At 43.7% G+C, this 19,643-nt stretch overlaps 1 protein-coding gene across 2 annotated transcripts in view; it reads left to right on the plus strand.

The window, feature by feature from the left end:
• PSME4 (proteasome activator subunit 4) overlaps positions 1 to 19,643 on the plus strand; it is a 219,507-nt gene that overhangs the window by 125,908 nt on the left and 73,956 nt on the right. For both annotated transcript variants that reach the window (XM_073553924.1, XM_073553925.1), the window contains 2 exons: positions 1,496 to 1,552; positions 1,657 to 1,712. In XM_073553924.1, the coding sequence (XP_073410025.1) occupies positions 1,496 to 1,552; positions 1,657 to 1,712 (113 nt within the window). The remainder of the gene's footprint in view (positions 1 to 1,495; positions 1,553 to 1,656; positions 1,713 to 19,643) is intronic.

The raw sequence follows: 19,643 nt of genomic DNA on the forward strand, positions 1-19,643 counted from the left end.
AAGGAAGCCAGCTTCCGCCAAGATCTATTACCGTACCTGGAGAGCTTTCTTTACCTGGTGCGAATCTCGCGGACAGGTCCCGCTCCCTTATTCCCTCCCAAAGGTACTTGGGTTTTCTTCAATCGGGCCTAGACGCCAGGCTATCCCTATGCTCGCTTAAGAGCCAGGTGTCAGCGCTCTCAGTGCTTTTCCAGAGGCGCTTTGCTAACAAGCCGCAAGTAAGGACTTTTCTCCAGGGAGTTTCCCGATTAGCTCCCCCCTACAGACGTCCACTGGAAACGTGGGACCTCAACCTGGTCCTGACAGCATTTCAGGCACCACCTTTCGAACCCCTTAAGGAAGTCCCACTCCGCAAGGCGATTCCCTTTATTGGGACCTATCCTAATTTGGTTCCTTTTCTGGGCGGATAGCCTACATTTATATGGGTAGGTGATTGCTGTGATTTAAAACTGCTAGAGGCTGATGGGTGGAGTGGTCGGTCAGAGAGCTAATATACAAATAAGACTGTCACTTCCAAACAGAAAGCAGGTGTGTACATGTGCTTACTAAGAGTAGCCATCTCTATACATAACATACAAATAAAGTTGCACTCTGTAGCGCTATAGCATGCAAACATGAAATAAATGACATTTGAATTGCATTACTGCACTAGAAAATGGGGGGGAAAAAAACAAGAATACATAGCTAAAGCCTAAATTTGTATGTACACACGTTTTCTGTGATGGTCAGTCTTTATTATTTGTAAATACAGCTTTTTGGACCTATAAAGATGAAAAAAAATAATAAAATAAAGACTCCATTTTTTCATATACGAACATTCACTTAAGGCCGTGGTCACACTTGCGAGAAACTTGCTCGAGTCTCGCGTCTTAATACCCGGCACTGCCACCGGCACCCAGGACCGAAGTGTGTGGCTGCATGTATTTCTATGCAGCTGAACGCTTCGGTCTGAACCACCGGCGGCAGTGTTGGGTATTGAGACTCGTGCGAGTTTCTCGCAAGTGTGACCCCGGCCTAACACTGCCCTCCAGTGCAGCTAGGAAAATGTGTCTATAAATAACGATTCGGAGACACTACACCTGGTGCCCTGCTTTTGTTCTGCACAAATGCTGAGCTACCTCCTCTGGGTGCATTTTGACCACTGTAGTATCATGGGGTGTTTACTTGAGGGTCTGAACCACGTGTCACCCCCTCCACTGCCATAAAAAGCAGGGATTAACGCAACGCAGGTCCATGCTTTAACAGTGAACGTGTTGGCGGCGTGGTTCAGACCTTCCATTGCGCCCCTGCAGGTGGCTGCAGCAGATATTTTGGTCTTAGAGTATGCATCCATCACACTCTGAATCGACAGCAGTTCGGGTCAAAATTGGGACATCACGTATGTTATACATAGACACATTCTTTTGCTGAGCTGGAGACTTTCTTTAGAGTCAGTCATTTTTGCTGCTATGATAACCATGCTTCTGTATATTTGATTTGTTTCATTATTATTTAGATTATTCTAGGGAAAACTACAGAGAATCCATTGCAGAAACACTCAGGAAACTCTTGCGTAAGTGTTTGGCAATGAATGTATTTACTTGGTGTTTGCAGCCACATGAGTGATCACTGGATTTTTCTCCTTTCCATTAACTTGTGTTTCCTCTCTAATAATAGACTACATTCTTGACAACTCAGAAGATGATACCAAGTCTTTATTTCTTATAATAAAGGTACATTTATTTTGGCTTTATCTGAATGATCTCAATAACAGATTTATATAGAAAGGTCCTACTGATGGTTGATGAAGCCACTGACAGCATTACAACATTGTTCTGCTGGCAAGATGGCATCAAATGATTGCAAAAAGTGAATCAATGTCAAACTCTCGATTAACTAAAAAGAATAGCCTTTTCTCCTTTGCCTCATTGGGGGACACAGGACCATGGGTGTTATGCTGCTGCCACTATGACACTATAGTATAGTATGTTGAATCTATTTTTATTAAGAGTAAGAGGCAAAATAACAAAAAATTAGCATACAAGAAATCATACATAGTACACCCATCCATACAAGATCGCAATATATTCTTCTCCATACATGGCCTTGACTTTCTCTGGAACGGAGGCACATAATGTCCCATTAGGATGGCTATTGGTGCATGGTTCATATACATCATCGTGCATAAAAGTCAATTCAAATAACTGGTGCTATATAAACATTCATTATACATTGCTTATGTGTAGTATAATGATCAAATGATAAAGACAGTGACTATAAACAATCATAGTAACATCGTTACTGATTTCAGCACAGGTGTACTTTAGAAGAAAAGAAAGAAGGAGACAAGAAAGGGCACAAAAGAGGGGGGGGAGTAGAGGAAAGAGGAAGGGTAAAAAAGATTCTCTTTTCTTCAAAACATGCATATAAAACCTAAAAAAAAAAAAAAAAAAAAGGGGGGGGGGGATGGGGGAAGCGGACACCGGATCACCACATCGACCTCTATAAGTTCTCTTCAACCAGTTGAGACAGATCGGAAGTTTCCCTAAACATGAGCCAAGGCTGCCATATCCGGGTTAAGCGAGTGTTGTCCCCTTCCATTTCAGCCATAAGTTCCTCCATTCGGAAGATGTCTGCGAATTCCGAAACCTATTCTGCCATAGTTGGAGGTGCTGTTGTACGCCAGTGGCGCGGGATCACCATCCGTGCCGCAGTGATACAGAACCGAAGAAGGCTCCGTTTCTGAGCAGATATGGGTCCCGGGAGAATCGAAAGAATGGCAATCTGTGGGGAGGGGGGGATATAATCTCCAGAAATTTTATGATATGCCGAGAACACCTTCTTCCAGAAGGGTTGTATAGCGGGACATTGCCACCATATATGAAATAGAGTTCCCTTCTCGATTCCACACCGCCAACACGCTTCGTCGACCGACGGAAAAATAGACTTCAGTTTTACAGGAGATAGATACCATCTGGACAGGATCTTGACATTTTTCTCCTGTGCGCCCCCAGCCGGAGACATTTTATGTGTAAAGAGATAAACTTTGTCAAGATCCTTCACAGAGAACTCCTATCTCCCTCTCCCATGCCCGAATGTAGCTCGGTGTCACGTCCGAGTCACTAGAGTGGAGTTCCTTATACAAAAGAGAAATCAGATGAGAGGGAGAGTCCTGTTGCTGAAGCAATTCCTCCAACCGTGTTAAGGCAAATTGAGGATTACGGTCAGCTATATGTCCCCGGATGAACGATCTCAATTGATTGTATTGCAACCAGGAGAGTTTCCAACGATGGGATGTGCCCTCCCGCTATCACCTGTCCCAGGCGTAGGTCAGTGCCAACATGCCAGCCCAGAAATTGGTCCCTATGACGACCAGGAGGCAAGTCCGGGTTTCCAAAAATTGGAGCCAGTGGATTCAGATCGCTGATTAATTTCTTTTTATTTTTTAAACGACTCCAAAGTTGTAATGTTTCCTGCACGAAGAGACCCGTGGACTCCCCAGGATCATCTACAGCAAAGTCATGGTATCGGATCCATGGCAGGTGCCGCAGAGGAACGTTAAAGGATGCCTGTTCCAGCTGCACCCATTGCTTGGAACGGTGACCGAACTGCCAGTCAAATAAACGTGCAAGCATAGAGGCCCAATGGTACATTTCTAGGTCAGGGAGGCCCGCTCCGCCTCTGGACTTCGGGGCAGTCAGGGTAGAGTATTTCAGACGGGGTTTAGAATCCTGCCAGATAAAGCGGGTCAGTGCGGCTCTGATGGTCTGGAAGAATACCCTTGGCGGTACAGTCGGGACCGCCTGAAACAAATATAAAAACCTGGGAAGAATGTCCATCTTAAATGAGTTCATTCTACCAAACCACGAAATATTCCTTCGGCCGTATTCTCTGACGTTTCAGAGTCGACTCTAGGAGGGGTAAGTAGTTCAGTTTATATAGGTCAGTCATGTCAGTGGGAATTTGAACACCCAAATATTGAATAGCTCCAGGCCTCCAGCGAAAAGGAAAATTCCCCATGGTCCTTACAAGTCCTGATTGTGCTGGGAAATATTAATGGCTTCAGTTTAATGAATATTGATTTTAAAATTACTGACTGCGCCGTATTTTTGAAGTTCGGCCATCAACGATGGGAGAGTAATGTGTGGCTGGGAGACATACAGCAGGAGGTCATCCGCATAAAGAGAGACCTTATAATGGACGCGGTCTACCCATAGTCCGTGCATACTGGGATTCTGTCTAATCGCCACCGCCAAGTGTTCCATAACCACCGTATAGAAGAGGGGCGATAGAGGACAACCCTGGCGTGTGCCATTCCCAATGGCTATGGAGTCCGACAATGCTCCATTAACTCTAACCTTTGCTGAGGGATCGGAATACAAAGCCACAATCCTATGTAGGAAACGATTTCCCAGGCCTATTTGTCGTAAAGCCGAGAACATAAAACCCCAATGTACACGGTCAAATGCCTTCTCTGCGTCGATCGACAGCAAAGCAAGAGGCTTATGTTTTAATTTGGCGTGTGCTGTCAAGATAAGGGTCTTACCTATACCGTCTCTCGCCTCCCTTCCCTGCACAAACCCCACCTGATCCGAATGAATAACTAACGGTAGAAGGGGTGCCAACCGGTTAGCCAATATTTTCGCATAGTTGGTTACCACTGTGGAGTCTTTCCCTGGTTTCGGTATTACTGTAATAAAAGCCTCTAAGGATTGTGGGGCGAACTGCGAATCATCTACGATGGAATTAAAGACCGACGTCATAATGGGTCTAAGTTGCTCTCGGAACATCTTGTAAAAATGAGGAGTGAAGCCATCCGGCCCCGGGCTTTTACCTGCCGGAGTATTCTGAATGGCCTCGTCAACCTCATCAATCGTAAAGTCAGTTTCCAGTGGTGTCGTTAAGTCAGCTGCTAGTGTCGGGAGGGCAGTATCATGTATGTAGGAGTCTATTTGAGGTTGGGGGTCTATAGGCTGCTGATGGGGGCTATCTCCATTAATATTGTACAATGTATGATAATAACGTCGCAATATATCAAGAATCTCCGTTGGGTTTGATATAGAAGAGTCTTATATTTCATTACGGCAGATAAAGTGATTTGACCACGGCTTGTGTGTTGAAGTCTCTTTGTCTCCAAGCGCTTGCAACAGAAAGGGCGAAAAACCTCACAATTCGGACTCACTGGTGATCTGGACAGCTGACGCTTGGTCAGAACAAAAGCAGCTACGTCAGGTTCGATGTCGCCTGCCCACGGTGTCCCCGGAGAGATGGAATGTATGTGGTCTGGCAACGTGGGTGTAGAAATCTGGCTAATAGGCGTCCACATTTATTGGCTTGACCGTATAGTATACTTTTAAAACGGTTTCTATGGTGACGCGACTTCTCGTTTAATAAGAACTTCAAGTCATCTCTACATTTGATCAGGTCAGACTGTACCCCCGCCCCCAGACCGGACTTATGCATTGTCTCCAGAGTTAGTATTTTTTCAGTGAGGTCCATGATCTCCCTATTTTTCGCCTGTTTCAGACGAGAGCCGTGTTTAATAAGTACCCCTCTAAGGACACATTTAAGAGCTTCCCATTTAATCGGCATAGCGGTATTGTCGTGTGCATGGTCTTGCAAGAATGTCGCTATGGTAGTCTTAACATCGGTCAAGCAGGTAGGGTCTTTTAAGAGATTATCATTCAGTCTCCACGTCCACTGGCGCGTCCCCGAGTCAGGAGGATTAATGTCCAGGAAGACTGGAGCATGGTCCGACCAAAGGAAACTACCAATGGAGGGCTTCGGGTCCCACGCCAAAGCACAATGGCTAAATAGAAAGAAGTCTATTCTACCATACAAATTATGTGGCGTGGAGAAGAATGTGTAGTCTTTCACATTGGGATTGAGGATTCTCCAAACATCAGTAAGATGTAGGTCATGAAGATCCTTTTTCAGAGAAGACATCTGACGATGGGAGAGGCAAGACCTCCCCGCTGTGGAATCTATTGTCGGATTAAGGGTCATGTTAAAATCCCCTCCAAGTATAACAACCCCCTCAGCGAAATCCGCCATTTTCTTCAAAAAAGACCTAGTAGTTTGAATTTGGTCTCGGCTGGGGGCGTACCAACCCGCTATAGTGTAGGTTGTTGAAAAAATCCGGATTTTCAAGATCACGTATCTGCCTTCAGCATCAATTAGTGTGTCCAGTATGGTATGTTGGAGGGATTTGTGGAGTGATATTGACACTCCCCGGGATCGCGACTCCGGATTGGCACTGTGGAACCAAGTCGTATAGTAGCGGTCAGGTATGTTAGGGACATGGCCAATTTTAAAGTGGGTCTTTTCTAGTATCAATATATTTACTCTTTTCTTATGCATGCCATACAGAATCTGTGAACGTTTCTGTGGTACGTTAAAGCCCCTAACGTTTAGAGAGCCCAATGTAATCTTTTGTGCAGCCTTCTTACCAGGCATTGTGATCGTAGTCCGAGTTCAAGGAGGTCAAACTTCGTTCAAAAGGATAGGTCGGCTTCGGAATCCAGTGCCCGCTGTGGAGAGGGGAGGGAGAAGCTAGTAGGGCAGAGAGAGTATAAACAGAGAGTTAGACAAAGAAGTAGAAAGGCTATGGCTAACGGTTAGTAACAATACAAGTGTGGATAAACCACACCAACAAATAACGCGAGTTCTAGTGGAGGTACTTTTTTAAATGCTGCGTGCCAGCAGGGCGAAGCAGCACCTCCAGGGGGGTAAGTGTACGGCAAGAAGAGAGATGGAGACGCTATCTCCCTCGGCCACCAACCTCATAACTACTTAACAATCCTACACCTCTAGGGCAGAGAGTTAGCACATGAAAAATATATATGACTGTGGTTTACCAGCTCCTGGGCTATCAACGTATTTCACGTATCCATTGGTATCAATACCGTCACGGCTAACAATATTAAAGGTGCCATAAAATTTAAGCCTAGGGTGGTATAGACTTCTAGGGATCATATCTTCCTTTGAAGTAGGGTACAACAGAATGATGAACAGTTATAAACAAATTATAGCTTTGAGCATGAAACATCAGTTGTCAAAGAAAATATGGATGAGGGGAGGGGGGGGGGGGGACGGTGAGGGGGAGGAAGGGGAAGGGAAAAGAAAAGGGGGATCAACTGACGATGAAAACCGACTGAAACCTCAGTTCTGCCCTGTCAGCAAGGATAGTCCCCAATCCCCATCCCCACATCCAGCTAAAAGAGAAACAACCGTAAATCAAGAAGCTGAATAATCAGGCAATAGCTCCATCTTCTGGATGTACACGCTCGTGTCTATTGGGCCCTCTTCTGGGTTGCCGCTGTCTCTGAGGGGCCTGACCCCTGCGGGGGTCATCCATTCTATTAAATGATGGTAGAGGTGGCCATTCAGGTATGTCCACTTCAGGTACATCTAGGGTGGCTGAGAATGCTGAAATCCCACTAAGATGGCTCAAATGATGCACTTTGCCCCCTCTCTGGACCCGGAGGCAAAACGGAAACCCCCAAGTGTAGAGAAGATCATGTTGTCGTAGCACATCCAAGAGGCGGCGAAGAGCTCTGCGCCTCTGCAAAGTCCATCTGGACAGGTCTGGTAGGAGTTGGATGCGGGTATTCAAGTGGTCTATGGATCTTGTCTTCCTTGCTGCCCCCATGACTGCGTCTTTAAGTTGGTATTTGTGTACCCGGCATATTACATCTCTCGGTGGATCCTGCTCACTGGGGCGCGGGCCTAGAGCCCTATGGGCCCAATGGGGCATCTTGAGGTCTGTCCAATACCTAGTTAAAAATGCCCCTTAATGTGGAATCCAACTCCTGAGGGGGCACGGACTCTGGTAGTCCCCGTATTCTTATGTTGTTCCTGCGTCCCCTGTTTTCCGAATCATCTAGCATTTCTGCTAAGGTCTGTAGCTGTCTAGTTTGAACGGTCATAGCTGCTTCCTGAGCCTCTATCCTTTCCGTCAGGGAAGCCAATAGCTGGTCATGAGACTCAACTTTCTCCCCGCATTGCTGAATGTCATCTTTAAGTATGGAAAGTTCAGCTTTATAGGAGGATTCCAAACGGGTGATGTATTGTTCCATATCCTGTTTCATCGGGATATCTTTTATTTTATCATATAACAAAGTAAGATCGACTCCCATGGGGGGTGTAGAGTGTCCCATAAAGAACGGAGCTGCTGGTCCGCAGTGCGGTATCGGGGAAGTCGTAGGCTGCTGTGTAAGTGGAAGAGTCATGGTGGGTAGGGGTCCAGCCTGGTGGGCAGATGATATGGTATGGTTTGACTGCCCTCTCCCCATCGGGATTATATTTTCCTGCTCTGTAGCGCCTATGTTGATGGCAAGGCCGGTGTCGGGGGGAGCAATGGTACCTGTCTGGGGGTATACCGCAGAAAGCTTCGGGGACATCTCCCCCGGGCCCACATGTGTCGCACTGGTGTGAGGCTGCGTTGCTGTGCCCGCGGGGTCTCCCTGTAATACACGTGTCTCCATGGGCTTTGCGGTACTATGCCGAGGAGAGCCCTCGGTCTCCTGCGGGGGCCCCGAGGCCATTGTGGTAGGACTCCGGGGGGTCTCGCCGCGATCTTTGCCTCCCGTGACCTGCTTCCCCATCCCCTGTACCGTTCCTCCTGCTGTCGGCGGGGCCGTCCTCGCTCTGCGCGATATGGTGCCTGCAGCTCTCGTCCTCCCTGCTCCTGTAAAATAGCAGGGTATGCCGTGGGAAGTCTTCTCGGGCACCGCGGAGCTGACAAGCTTGCTCCCTTTGCCTCTCCCGGTATGCATCGGGGTAGAGGGATTCTGTAAAGGTCTCTGTTAGGTCAGTAGCCGGTATAGAAGCGGGAGCTCCCCAAAGCACGTCCTCACTCCTCAGCCGCCATGCCACGCCCCCATGACACTATAGTATAGTATGGAACTATTTTATGGAATTTATTTGAAGTGCTGGTGTAAAGGTAATCAGTCAGCAGGTTTTTGCAACCCAATCAGAGAGCAGGACGATGTAGGGACAGAGACCCTGATTCCAGGCAATCTCACATTACTGTTTGCTGCTTTTTTTTTTTTTTTTTTTTATTCAAAGCAGTTTTTTTCTGCAGATCTAGCAGTTCTCTAAATGCTGAGCCCTGTATATCCTCGCCCACACCACTGATTTCTACGTACGTATGCACAGTGTACATAAAAAGCTGCCAATCAGAGGTGTGGCGTGATGTGAATTCTTGGCAGCAGGCCAAGTGCTGTTTGTCTTTCCTAGTCGTAGATGACCAGAACTTCAGGGTTTAGAGGGGGATCAGTGGCTGTGGATCTGGAGGTGACTGATGAAACCAATATGGACCCTGAAGGCTCGCCCACATACATGACATAAGTAGATGTGGTCAAGACAGTAGGTACCACTTGTGGCTTGCATTTGCTTTCTTTTTGCAGCAAAGATTCTCCTATCTTCAGCTGCACATGCTCCTGAGGCGATTCTACATTGGCAAAATTGGATGGTCAAGGGCAAGTTTCTCCCATTCATTGATATCGACTCCCAGGTTTTTGAAAGACACTATAAGGCAGTCCTTGTAATGTTTCTTCTGTCCCCTGGCGGCTCGCTTTCCTTGACACGGTTCTTCGTACAGCAGTTGTCTAGTCAATAGAGTGTCTGGCATTCTGACCACATGTTCAGCCCACCTGGCTTGGACTTTCATCCTGAGTGTAAACCCTGCAGAGCCCAGCTTGTTTCAGGATTGCCGTGTCGGAGACATTGTCTTGCCACATGATGTGGAGAAGTCTACGGAGACAGCGCAGGTGAAAGTGATTGAGCTGCTTGGCATGCTGACTGTACACAGTGGTTTAGAGAAGTGCAGTAAGGTCTACCTTGAGTAAACCTTCAGCTTGGTGGTAAGGCTGAGTCCCCTTCATTCCCAGATTTTGTTACGCAGTCTCCCGAAGGCATTGCTGGCTTTAGCAATCCTGTTGTTGACTTCAACATCTATGGTCACTACACGGGAGAGTGCTGTCCAGATAGGTAAAGTTGTCAAATGTTTTGAGGTTGTGGTCCTTCACCGTAATGCGTGGCTTGGCTGCTGGTATAGTTTTCATGGAGTAAGTTGGTATATTACTTCAGTCTGTCTAGTATTGATAATGAGACCGAAGTTGACGCAAGTTTGTGAAAAACAGTCCATTTCATGCTGAACTGTGCTGGTATTGAGTGCACAGCCATCAGCAAAGACTAAGTCACGGATAGCAATCTCATTCACCTTTAGTTCAGCCTTTTTGGGGTTGAATAGCTTGCAGTCAGTCCTGTTACTGACATAGATTCCATATTCGCAATTACTAAAAGCATCTGTCAACATGGCAGAAAATGGCATACTAAGGCTGGTTTCACACTTGCGTTTTTTAGCACTGTACCTTGTGCGCTATCATGCGCATTGCTCCCCTATATTTAACATGGGTGCACATGGTCTAGCGCATGCACGCGTTTGTATGCGTTTTCGTGCGCATGCGTTTTTTGTAGTGTGCGCCTAGGCATGCTGGACGCAACCTGTTGCATTTTTTGTTCCGTCCGAGCTGTCTAAAAAACAAAACGCATGCGCACGTCAGCGCATGGAATGTGCAAAAAAACAGCATTACAGTCTATGGGAACACACGCGTGCGCTAGGACATGCGCACACATGCGTTTTTTCAGTTAACATGGTGACAAACTGGTTAAGTCGCATGCGCAAAAAAACAGCAAACGCATGCAAAACGCATGATGCGTTTTTGCATGCGTTTGGAATGCGCACGAGGCACAGCGCAAAAAAACGCTAGTGTGAAACTAGCCTAAACAGGGTCAGAGCGAGAACACAGCCTTGTTTTATGTCATTTGTAACTGGGAAGGCCTCCAGTTCGTCTCCATCATTCAAGACCTTCATCATCATACCATCATGGTGCTGCCAGACTATAGTGATGAACTTGCTTGAGCAGCCAAACTTTGCCGTGATTTTCCACAGGCCGTCTCTGCTGTTGATCCAAGTCGACAGTTAACAAACAAGTTGCTCCGTTGCTTCTGACACTTGTCCTTGGAGTTGACATGCCGCAAAGACCATATCTGCCGTCCCATGTTCAGTACGAGAGCCGCGCTGGCTTTCAGGTAGTAGATCTTGCTCAAGGTGCTGGATGAGGTGGTTGAGCAAGAGTTGAGCCAGAATCATCTTAACAGTGGACAGAAGGGAGATGCAGCGATGGTTGTCGCAAGATTGGTGGTTACCTTTTCTTTCTCGCTTCAGTGGGGGACACAGGTTACCATGGGTGTATTCTGCTGTCGCTAGGAGGCTGACACTATGCAAATGAGAAAGTTAGCTCCTCCCCAGCAGTATACACCTACCGACAGGTCAAAATTACCTCAGTTTTTGCTTAGTGTCTGAAGGAGGCGGACCTGGATCTAACACCAGATCCGCAGTATTTTTTCTTTACAGGTTTTGTGTGTGTTATTAATCTTTTCACCTTTATTTTTCAGATACAGCTCGTCGAGTAACAGGGTGCAGAATGCTCACCCTGTTTTCCCACATTTTAGCGACCGAGAGAGCAGTGTGGTGTCACCCACATTGCCTACTCTCGGGCCCGCTGGCAGGACTTTGTCCCCTGTCCCCCGTAAGGGTGTTTCAGGGCGACTCTCGGTGGCCAGTCCTTGCCTATTCCCCTCCTCACCCCTCTCCTCGGAGAGGGCTGAGAGGAAGACTGTGGTCACCGGTGGTGGCCTTCCCCCTTATTCTTAAGGGGTGACACCATCTTCTGCGCCATCGGGACACGGTGCGGGAAGGAGGATTGTTTTCCCAGGACCCTCTTCCCCGAGGGCTCCTGATGTCATCCTCAGCTATGAAGAGGACACAGCTAAGCCCCTGCAGCACCCACCAGTAAGCCACTGCAGCCCCTGCTTCTCCTTTATTCAGATTCCTCGCCTTTTTTTCTTCATGTCGGACAGCGCACGCTATTTTTTTTTTTTTTTGTTACAGCCTCCGGGCTGTTCTCTGGTTAGGCCACGCCCCCTCCGGCTCTCCCACCATCAACGGCTTCTTCTCCCCTGCTGGGGCACGCCTCCTGGCCGGCGTCAGCAAATCGGCGCCTTCCTTTCATTCTCCAGCGCCGGGCACGCCCCCTGCCTGTTCCTATGTCCCGTCTGTCCCTTTACTTAGCACGCTGGCCGCGCCACCTCAGGTGGGCCAGCCTATTAGGACGCCGCTTTCTTTTTCTCCGACCGGACACGCTCCCTTCTTTTGGCGCTGTCGGCATGTCTGGCCAATTACTAGAGGTGTCTAGGTTGTTAACCTCGCCCTCCGTCCTGCTCTTCTCGTGGCTCAGAGTGCACAGCCTCCATCTTGTGCTCCTGCAGTGTCTTTTCCCTCTCGGACCTCCTCATCTGTGTTCCGGCATGGGACTCTGTTACCTGCGCTACTGCTGCTGCATCGCTGGGTGTCTGGTAGGCTCTTGTTTCCTTACCCTGACCAGCTGTTAACTCCCTTAAGCAGTATTTCCTCCATAGCGTTCTGCTGCAGTATTCACTTAGACTCTACCTATGCCCAATTCTGCAGGGGCCTCTGGCTATATCCCTATGGTAGTTCACTACGCTTCTGCCTGCTGTAAGAGAAAGTGGGCTTCAGGCTAGCCGTCCCCTTTCTGCTCGTCCTGCAGTCCTTCCACCATATCGGCGCCTCAGGACTCCTCTAACGCCCGGGATGAGAGCACTCCCTCACCTCCTGAGTGGGGCATTGCCATGTCCCAGTCGGTTTCAGATCTGACCGTTGCCATGTCTCAATCGATTTCAGACCTCACCAAAAATTTCACAGTCCCTGGTACAGGTCCTGGAACGTATGCCACATCTCTCTGCTGCCACCAGTGCTCCGAACACCTCTCACGGTGATTCACACGCACCTGACCATGACCTTCCCAGGGACAGATCAGGAGAAAGGACTAGGAAGCGGACTCTGTCTAGCTCTTCCTCAGATTCGGCAGCACCAAGAGTTCACTTCTCTGCCCGTTCCCCCTCCTCTGAGGCGGATGTCGGGTCAGACGTAGCCTCTCTGTCAAAGTCTGACTCTGACGCAGATCACACCTCTAGTACGCAGGACATGGTAGATAGTCTTATTTCGGCTATTGTGCAAACGCTCTAAATTAAGGAGGAAAATGCTACTGCTCACGATCAATCCGTTTCTTTCAAACGGGTAAAAAGTCCTTCCAAGCTTTTTACCAATCACAACGAGTTTGACATCACTACCTCTAGACACTGGGAAAATCCCGGAAAACACTTCCCGTGAAGAAAACATCTGGACATCCTTTACCCCTTTAGTCCTGACCTCGTCAACAAATGGTCAGAATCTCCTAAGGTGGACCCGCCGGTTTCACGTTTAGCATCTGTAAAATAATGCCTATCCTGTAAAATACTCAGGACTAGTTACCAGATAAAAATATAGTGGTTTATTTGGTTTCTTCCATCAAAGAAAGGTTATTACAGAAAAAACAGGTGAATAAAAATAAGTGAAAGAGAGATTGTCCATTGTTCATAGCAAAGCAGCATGTATTCTTCTTCTCTCCGAGATCCTGAATAGCAAATGGCTGCTGTCTCTCAGTTCGGCTTCTCACATCGCCGTCAAGTAATATACCAGCTGTTATGTCATGTCATGGCCCAACACAGGCGACATCTTCGTGTCTGTCTTTCATGATGGTGAGGGAAGAAGACAGCGACCTCTACAGTTAGCCATGAATTATATACATCTCTTGAAGAACGTGATCTCGGTATATATGGAGTTTGACATTTACCTCAAGGCTAAACTTAAATATGTAGTGAGCTGACATTTCTACCATGAGCCAAGCTTAAAAATAGCCTATGTCATATAAGCTAAAGCAATCTACAGAACTGGGTGTAATAAGAAATATTTAACGAATTATTAATATTTAACAATTCCCCCTTTTGAGGGAGACAGACATTAATTGGAACCCTCAAATATAACAAGATCTTTTTTCTTCTTTTCTTCTTCTTTGACAAAATAATTTAATATCAATAACAATAATAATATCAGATTACCGTTATAAGTACTCAATGACATAATTGATGTGAATTCATGTTATGGTAAGCCGTGAACAATATTCATATAAAATATGTATAATTATACTTCCCCAAGTCTAAATTGAAGCATCTCAGGTCCAGTCATCATCATCTGATGTCATCTGGTCTTCATTTTGATGTCTTCTGTCTTCTTCTTGGTTCTTTTAAAACCACAGTTTTTCTCTAGCATATTGATGTTGTAGAAATTGTGTTGTGTATCAAATCAAAGTTCATAAATTCAAATGTTGATAAGAAACAAAGTCTATAGATGAAATGCAGCTTTAATATCTGTGCAGTGTCATCTTTAAAAACCTGGGCTTACATTGGCTCGCCTTGGATATTCTGGAATCCTCCATCGGCACTGGTCTTTGAACAGGTGTGACGTCTTTGGTCAGCAAAGCAAGGGTTAAAATGACTCTTCCTTGCTACACATAGCACCATAACCAGTCCTTGTCCTAATGCACAGGACATATGTCAGGGTTAATTACCTTCATTGTTCACCAGCTTTACATTGAAGCTTTTCAGGTGATTGAAAACCTCTGGAACTTGATAAGAACGTGATAACACAGTTCATCTCAGCATCATAGGATCATCGTCCTCTGGTTGTCAGGTTAGACACTTTAATCGTGACCGTCAGTGGTGGATACTGCACTCGTGACTGTCAGTGGTGGATACTGCATTTGTAATTAACACAGTATATTACTCAGTAATCATAGCTTTGTTACCTTCTGGGACTTCTGGATCGCGGCATTCTTCTTCTTGCAACTGATAAGAATCAATGAAGTTTAGAAATGTGAAAAGTCTTTATTAACATAATTTCAGTATCTTGCTTGAAGTCTTCATTCCCTATTCTATACCAAATCTGGTAATTTTCCTATCCTATAATATCACAGCGTACCATAGCAATCAGTAATATCCATATAATTATCAGAATTTGTACCATATATAGATTTCAATATTTGAAATAATAAACCAATAATAAGTGATAATACATTATTATCCATATTTTTTTCATGTGATAGAACATTTTTTTTTATGTCTTAGGTGTAATTACCTTTTTCAACCCATAGGTGTCACTGTGTTTTATGTAACCAGTGTTTTCATCTTTATTAATAAGGAATATATTTATTATACTAATATGTAGGAATGTAAAGCCATGAACCAAAATAAGAATATATGAGTGAGCGAATGAATGAATAAAAGAATTGTTGCATATAACTCAGAAGTGAAACATTTCCTTAGTAATAGAACCATATAATTGCTATAGTTAATGAAGCAATATTCTCAGTAGATATTACTTTACTAAATATTGGTGAAAGAATTAAAAATAATGAAAAATAAGAATAAAAATAAGAATAAGGCCTTTATGTTGATGCAGAGTAGTTATGTCTTCAGTAACATATACCCTTAATATTTCCATGATCTGGATTATTTCATAATTGTCATAAACTTGTGTTATCAAAATATTCAAATCATGCAACTTTGCATGTAATTCCTCTTAGTGTAAAGAAATGACTCTTTATAATACTTGTTATTATACCCAATACTTATACCATTGTACCTTATTAATATTTTTTCCTATTAAAATGTGTGAAGAAGAGGTATTAATCAAATGTGATGATGTAGTCAGGATAAAAAACATATTTTCCCCCTTAATACCAAAAAATATTGTTCTATGAAATAATTCATTTATCAAAACCAAAATTAAAAATAATTAATGTATAAATTATGTGAATTTATACTTGCTTATACCATTTATTTGTCTGAAGATGTGTAACCATCAAAATTAATTTGAATATCATAAAATTATCCTTTGGAAAAATTAATTTGCATAAACCATTTTGATGTGCGATTGCACTTTGCACTTATCCACAATTAACTAAATCAAGAAATAATAATTACTATAGAAATATAGAAATATATGTTGTATAGATAATATTTCATTCTAATAATTTAACTGATCTGCATATTTCTCCTAAAGATAAAAGCTTTTGGGTTTTTTTTTTCCTTTTTTTTTTTTTTCTCTCTCATTCAGAATCCTGAGGTCTCATACAAACGTATCACATCACTCGCTCAGCAGCTGCTCATACACTCAGTCACTGTCACTCAGACTGTGTCACATATTAAGTTTAAACCAAATACCTCACATACGAAGGTGTGATGAATACACGTGTTTTAACCCAAATTATCCTAATCATCAATGCATTGTAAACTATTTCAATTTAGTCTCTTAATATTTCTTTGAATATTCCCCAAATACACATGACATAAATATATGTATAGCTATACTTGACATTTAGGCCTGGAAAAAAAATTCCATTGCTTTGCAAAAGCTGAGACCCCTTTAAAAATTCTTTCCCTAAGGAACAGGGACATAGTATACTGGTATACTTGTATTATTAGAACAAGGTTCAAATTTCCCTGCTGTGGTTGTCATTCGAACCATGCAGAAAAGCACACACACAGAACATATTTTAAAATGCAGTTAGTTATTTCCTTTTAAGGGTTAGATATATAAAATCATGCAATTATTGCAACTTCCTGTGTAAATAAAGGCATAAATCCTTGGAAGATAATTTTTCCCGATTAAGTCCTGCTTTGAAATGAAAATTCTAAGGAAACATAAAAGAGAAGGTTAATATCATATTCATATTCTAAATATTATTACTGATGTAGATTTTAATTTTCATTAAAAAATACAGTTCTACTATTTCTACTTCTACAAACACTCTATATATACTGTATGACTATGTATATATCCACAAACCATAAAACTACAGGATTATACTCTATAAAATAATTACATATAACTCACTAATTGTATAACACTGTTACACAAAATATATATATATAATTACTTTTTCTAGCCAATTCCTAAACCCATACTTATTTCTCTGCAAAAAATATCCTGAAAGGTTCTTGCCATTTTAAAGCTGATAGATTCTTGGAGCAGAGTATTCAGTTTACAGGCCATGATGTCACTCACCACCTGTTTCTGTCTGTCAAATTCGGCCATCTTGGTTACAGAAAGAAGATCAAAACTCATCATTTTTCTTAATTCAATTTGTGTCTTTTCGGTGTTCTTTTGCATCATTCCATATGGCTTATAACAAACATGTGATTTTCTTTTTCTTTGTTCTTCATATATTTGATTTTGGGGAAAACTCATTTTAGAAGGTTTTGCTAATACAGGCTTCTGATAAGATTTTACTCTGCCTGTCTTTACAAAATTAGCACAATTTACTTTCCTCTCACGATTCTCGTGTTTTCTGGCAAAATCAAGGGATTGCGCACATTCAAACAATGAATCTTTTTGTGACGCAATAACACGAGATGCAGGATTTAAAAACCAAAATTTGCTTACAAAACTCCTTATGAGGGACGGTGTTTTGACATTCTCACTCAGCATTCTATACAAACGTTCATATATGGACATGAACGTAAAAATACATTCCTTCCGACCAATCCTTAATTTTTGAAGAATATCAATATCTGGATGATTTTCATTTGATGAACAAAAAATGAGAATTTTTAATCTGTCTTTATCAGTTAAATTCTCATGTGTTTCACCAGATAACTTTAAAGATAACCTCCTGGAAAAGGTTACAGGGATCCACATTTTGAACAACTGATTCTTCTCCTCGTTAGATAAATCAAATTTATCAACACAACTTTCAAAAACCTCAGAGTTTCTACAAACATGCATTTTGTTGTCATATGCAGGTATTATTTTACATATCGTTGGCAAACTTTTCCTTACTTTCCTTCGGATTTGTGCCTGTGAGTCGTCTATTTTTAGTGGTACGTCTTTCCCTTGTACGTCCTCTACGTCAGTTCTGAAGTCTCCTCCTACTTCTCCATCTTGTTCCACGTCTGCAAGGTCACCTTCAATGGCTGCTGCTACTTGTAACTGTTTCTCCACATTACAGTGAATCTCGGGAATATCACTATCCTCTACACAATCATTTTTAGATTTCTCTGACACAGATCTATGAAATATATCTACCATCTGTAGAATATTTTTTAATCTCTCTCTTTCTCTATTGAAAAACTTAGAATCTAACCTCTGATTCTCGAGTTCACACTCGGCATATAAACTTAACCATAGAACTTCTGAATTAGAATTGTCTACAGACTTAAATTTCAATTTACTCTGCTTAGCAAGACAATTAATGACATCCATTTCTCTTACCTTGAAATGTCTCAGCTTGTTCCTTTGATGGACAACGCTGGGCTCTTGTCTTCACACGTCTTGGCTTCAGCACGTCTGGCACTTTGGCACTTGTAGTACTTCTCAATCTATCTGGCAATTCTTACTTCTAGGTTCTGTGTGATTCTTGTAAGTAGTGGAATTCCCGATAACTTGCACATATGATTTGACGTTAGCAAAGTCCAATCCCCCCTTTGGGCAAGTGGAGGGAAATCCACAAAAAAGTACAAAAATTCAGATCTGGCTGGCTCTCCAATGTAAAATAATGCTTATCCTGTAAAATACTCAGGACTAGTTACCAGATAAAAATATAGTGGTTTATTTGGATTCTTCCATCAAAGAAAGGTTATTACAGAAAAACAGGTGAATAAAAATAAGTGAAAGAGAGATTGTCCATTGTTCATAGCAAAGCAGCATGTATTCTTCTCTCCGAGATCCTGAATAGCAAATGGCTGCTGTCTCTCAGTTCGGCTTCTCACATCGCCGTCAAGTAATATACCAGCTGTTATGTCATGTCATGGCCCAACACAGGCGACATCTTCGTGTCTGTCTTTCATGATGGTGAGGGAAGAAGACAGCGACCTCTACAGTTAGCCATGAATTATATACATCTCTTGAAGCACGTGATCTCGGTATATATGGAGTTTGACATTTACCTCAAGGCTAAACTTAAATATGTAGTGAGCTGACATTTCTACCATGAGCCAAGCTTAAAAATAGCCTATGTCATATAAGCTAAAGCAATCTACAGAACTGGGTGTAATAAGAAATATTTAACGAATTATTAATATTTAACAGCATCTCAACAGTCCTGTTCATTCCCGATGCGGCATCTCTCAAGGACACTACGGACAGACAGATTGAGGCCCTAGCCAAGTCAGACTTTGAGGCATCAGGCACTTACTTTTGCCCTAACTTTGCCTCCTCATGGGTGGAGAAAGCAATATTTGCCTGGGCCAAGATACTCCGTCGAGGCATTGTGGCGGCAGCTCCCACAGAGGAGCTAGCAGATTTAGCAGATCAAATTGCCCATGCTGGTAAATATTTGTTGAATGCCTCCCTGGATGCTGCTGCTTGTTCAGCAAGAGCTAACAGCAACATTATTGCTATTTGCCGCATCCTTTGGTTGAAGGTGTGGAACGCAGATCCGGCTTCCAAAAAATCTCTCACTGGCCTACCTTTCCAGGGCGCCAGACTCTTTGGGGCCAAGCTAGACCAGATCATTTCGGATGCCACCGGAGGCAAAAGTACTTCTCTGCCCCAATCCAGGCCAAGACGCACCTTCAACAGAAAGGGCCCTCAGCCTTTTCGGCCCTTTCGGCCTTTCTCTTCCTCAGGCGGATCCTCTCAACAGGACAGTCCTTCCGCTCATGGAGAAAGAAGGAAACCTTCCTTCAAACCTGCACCT

This window comes from Dendrobates tinctorius, unplaced genomic scaffold (genome assembly GCF_039654945.1).
Source record: "Dendrobates tinctorius isolate UK_male_01 unplaced genomic scaffold, ASM3965494v1 ptg000203l, whole genome shotgun sequence".
Classification (NCBI taxonomy): domain Eukaryota; kingdom Metazoa; phylum Chordata; class Amphibia; order Anura; family Dendrobatidae; genus Dendrobates; species Dendrobates tinctorius.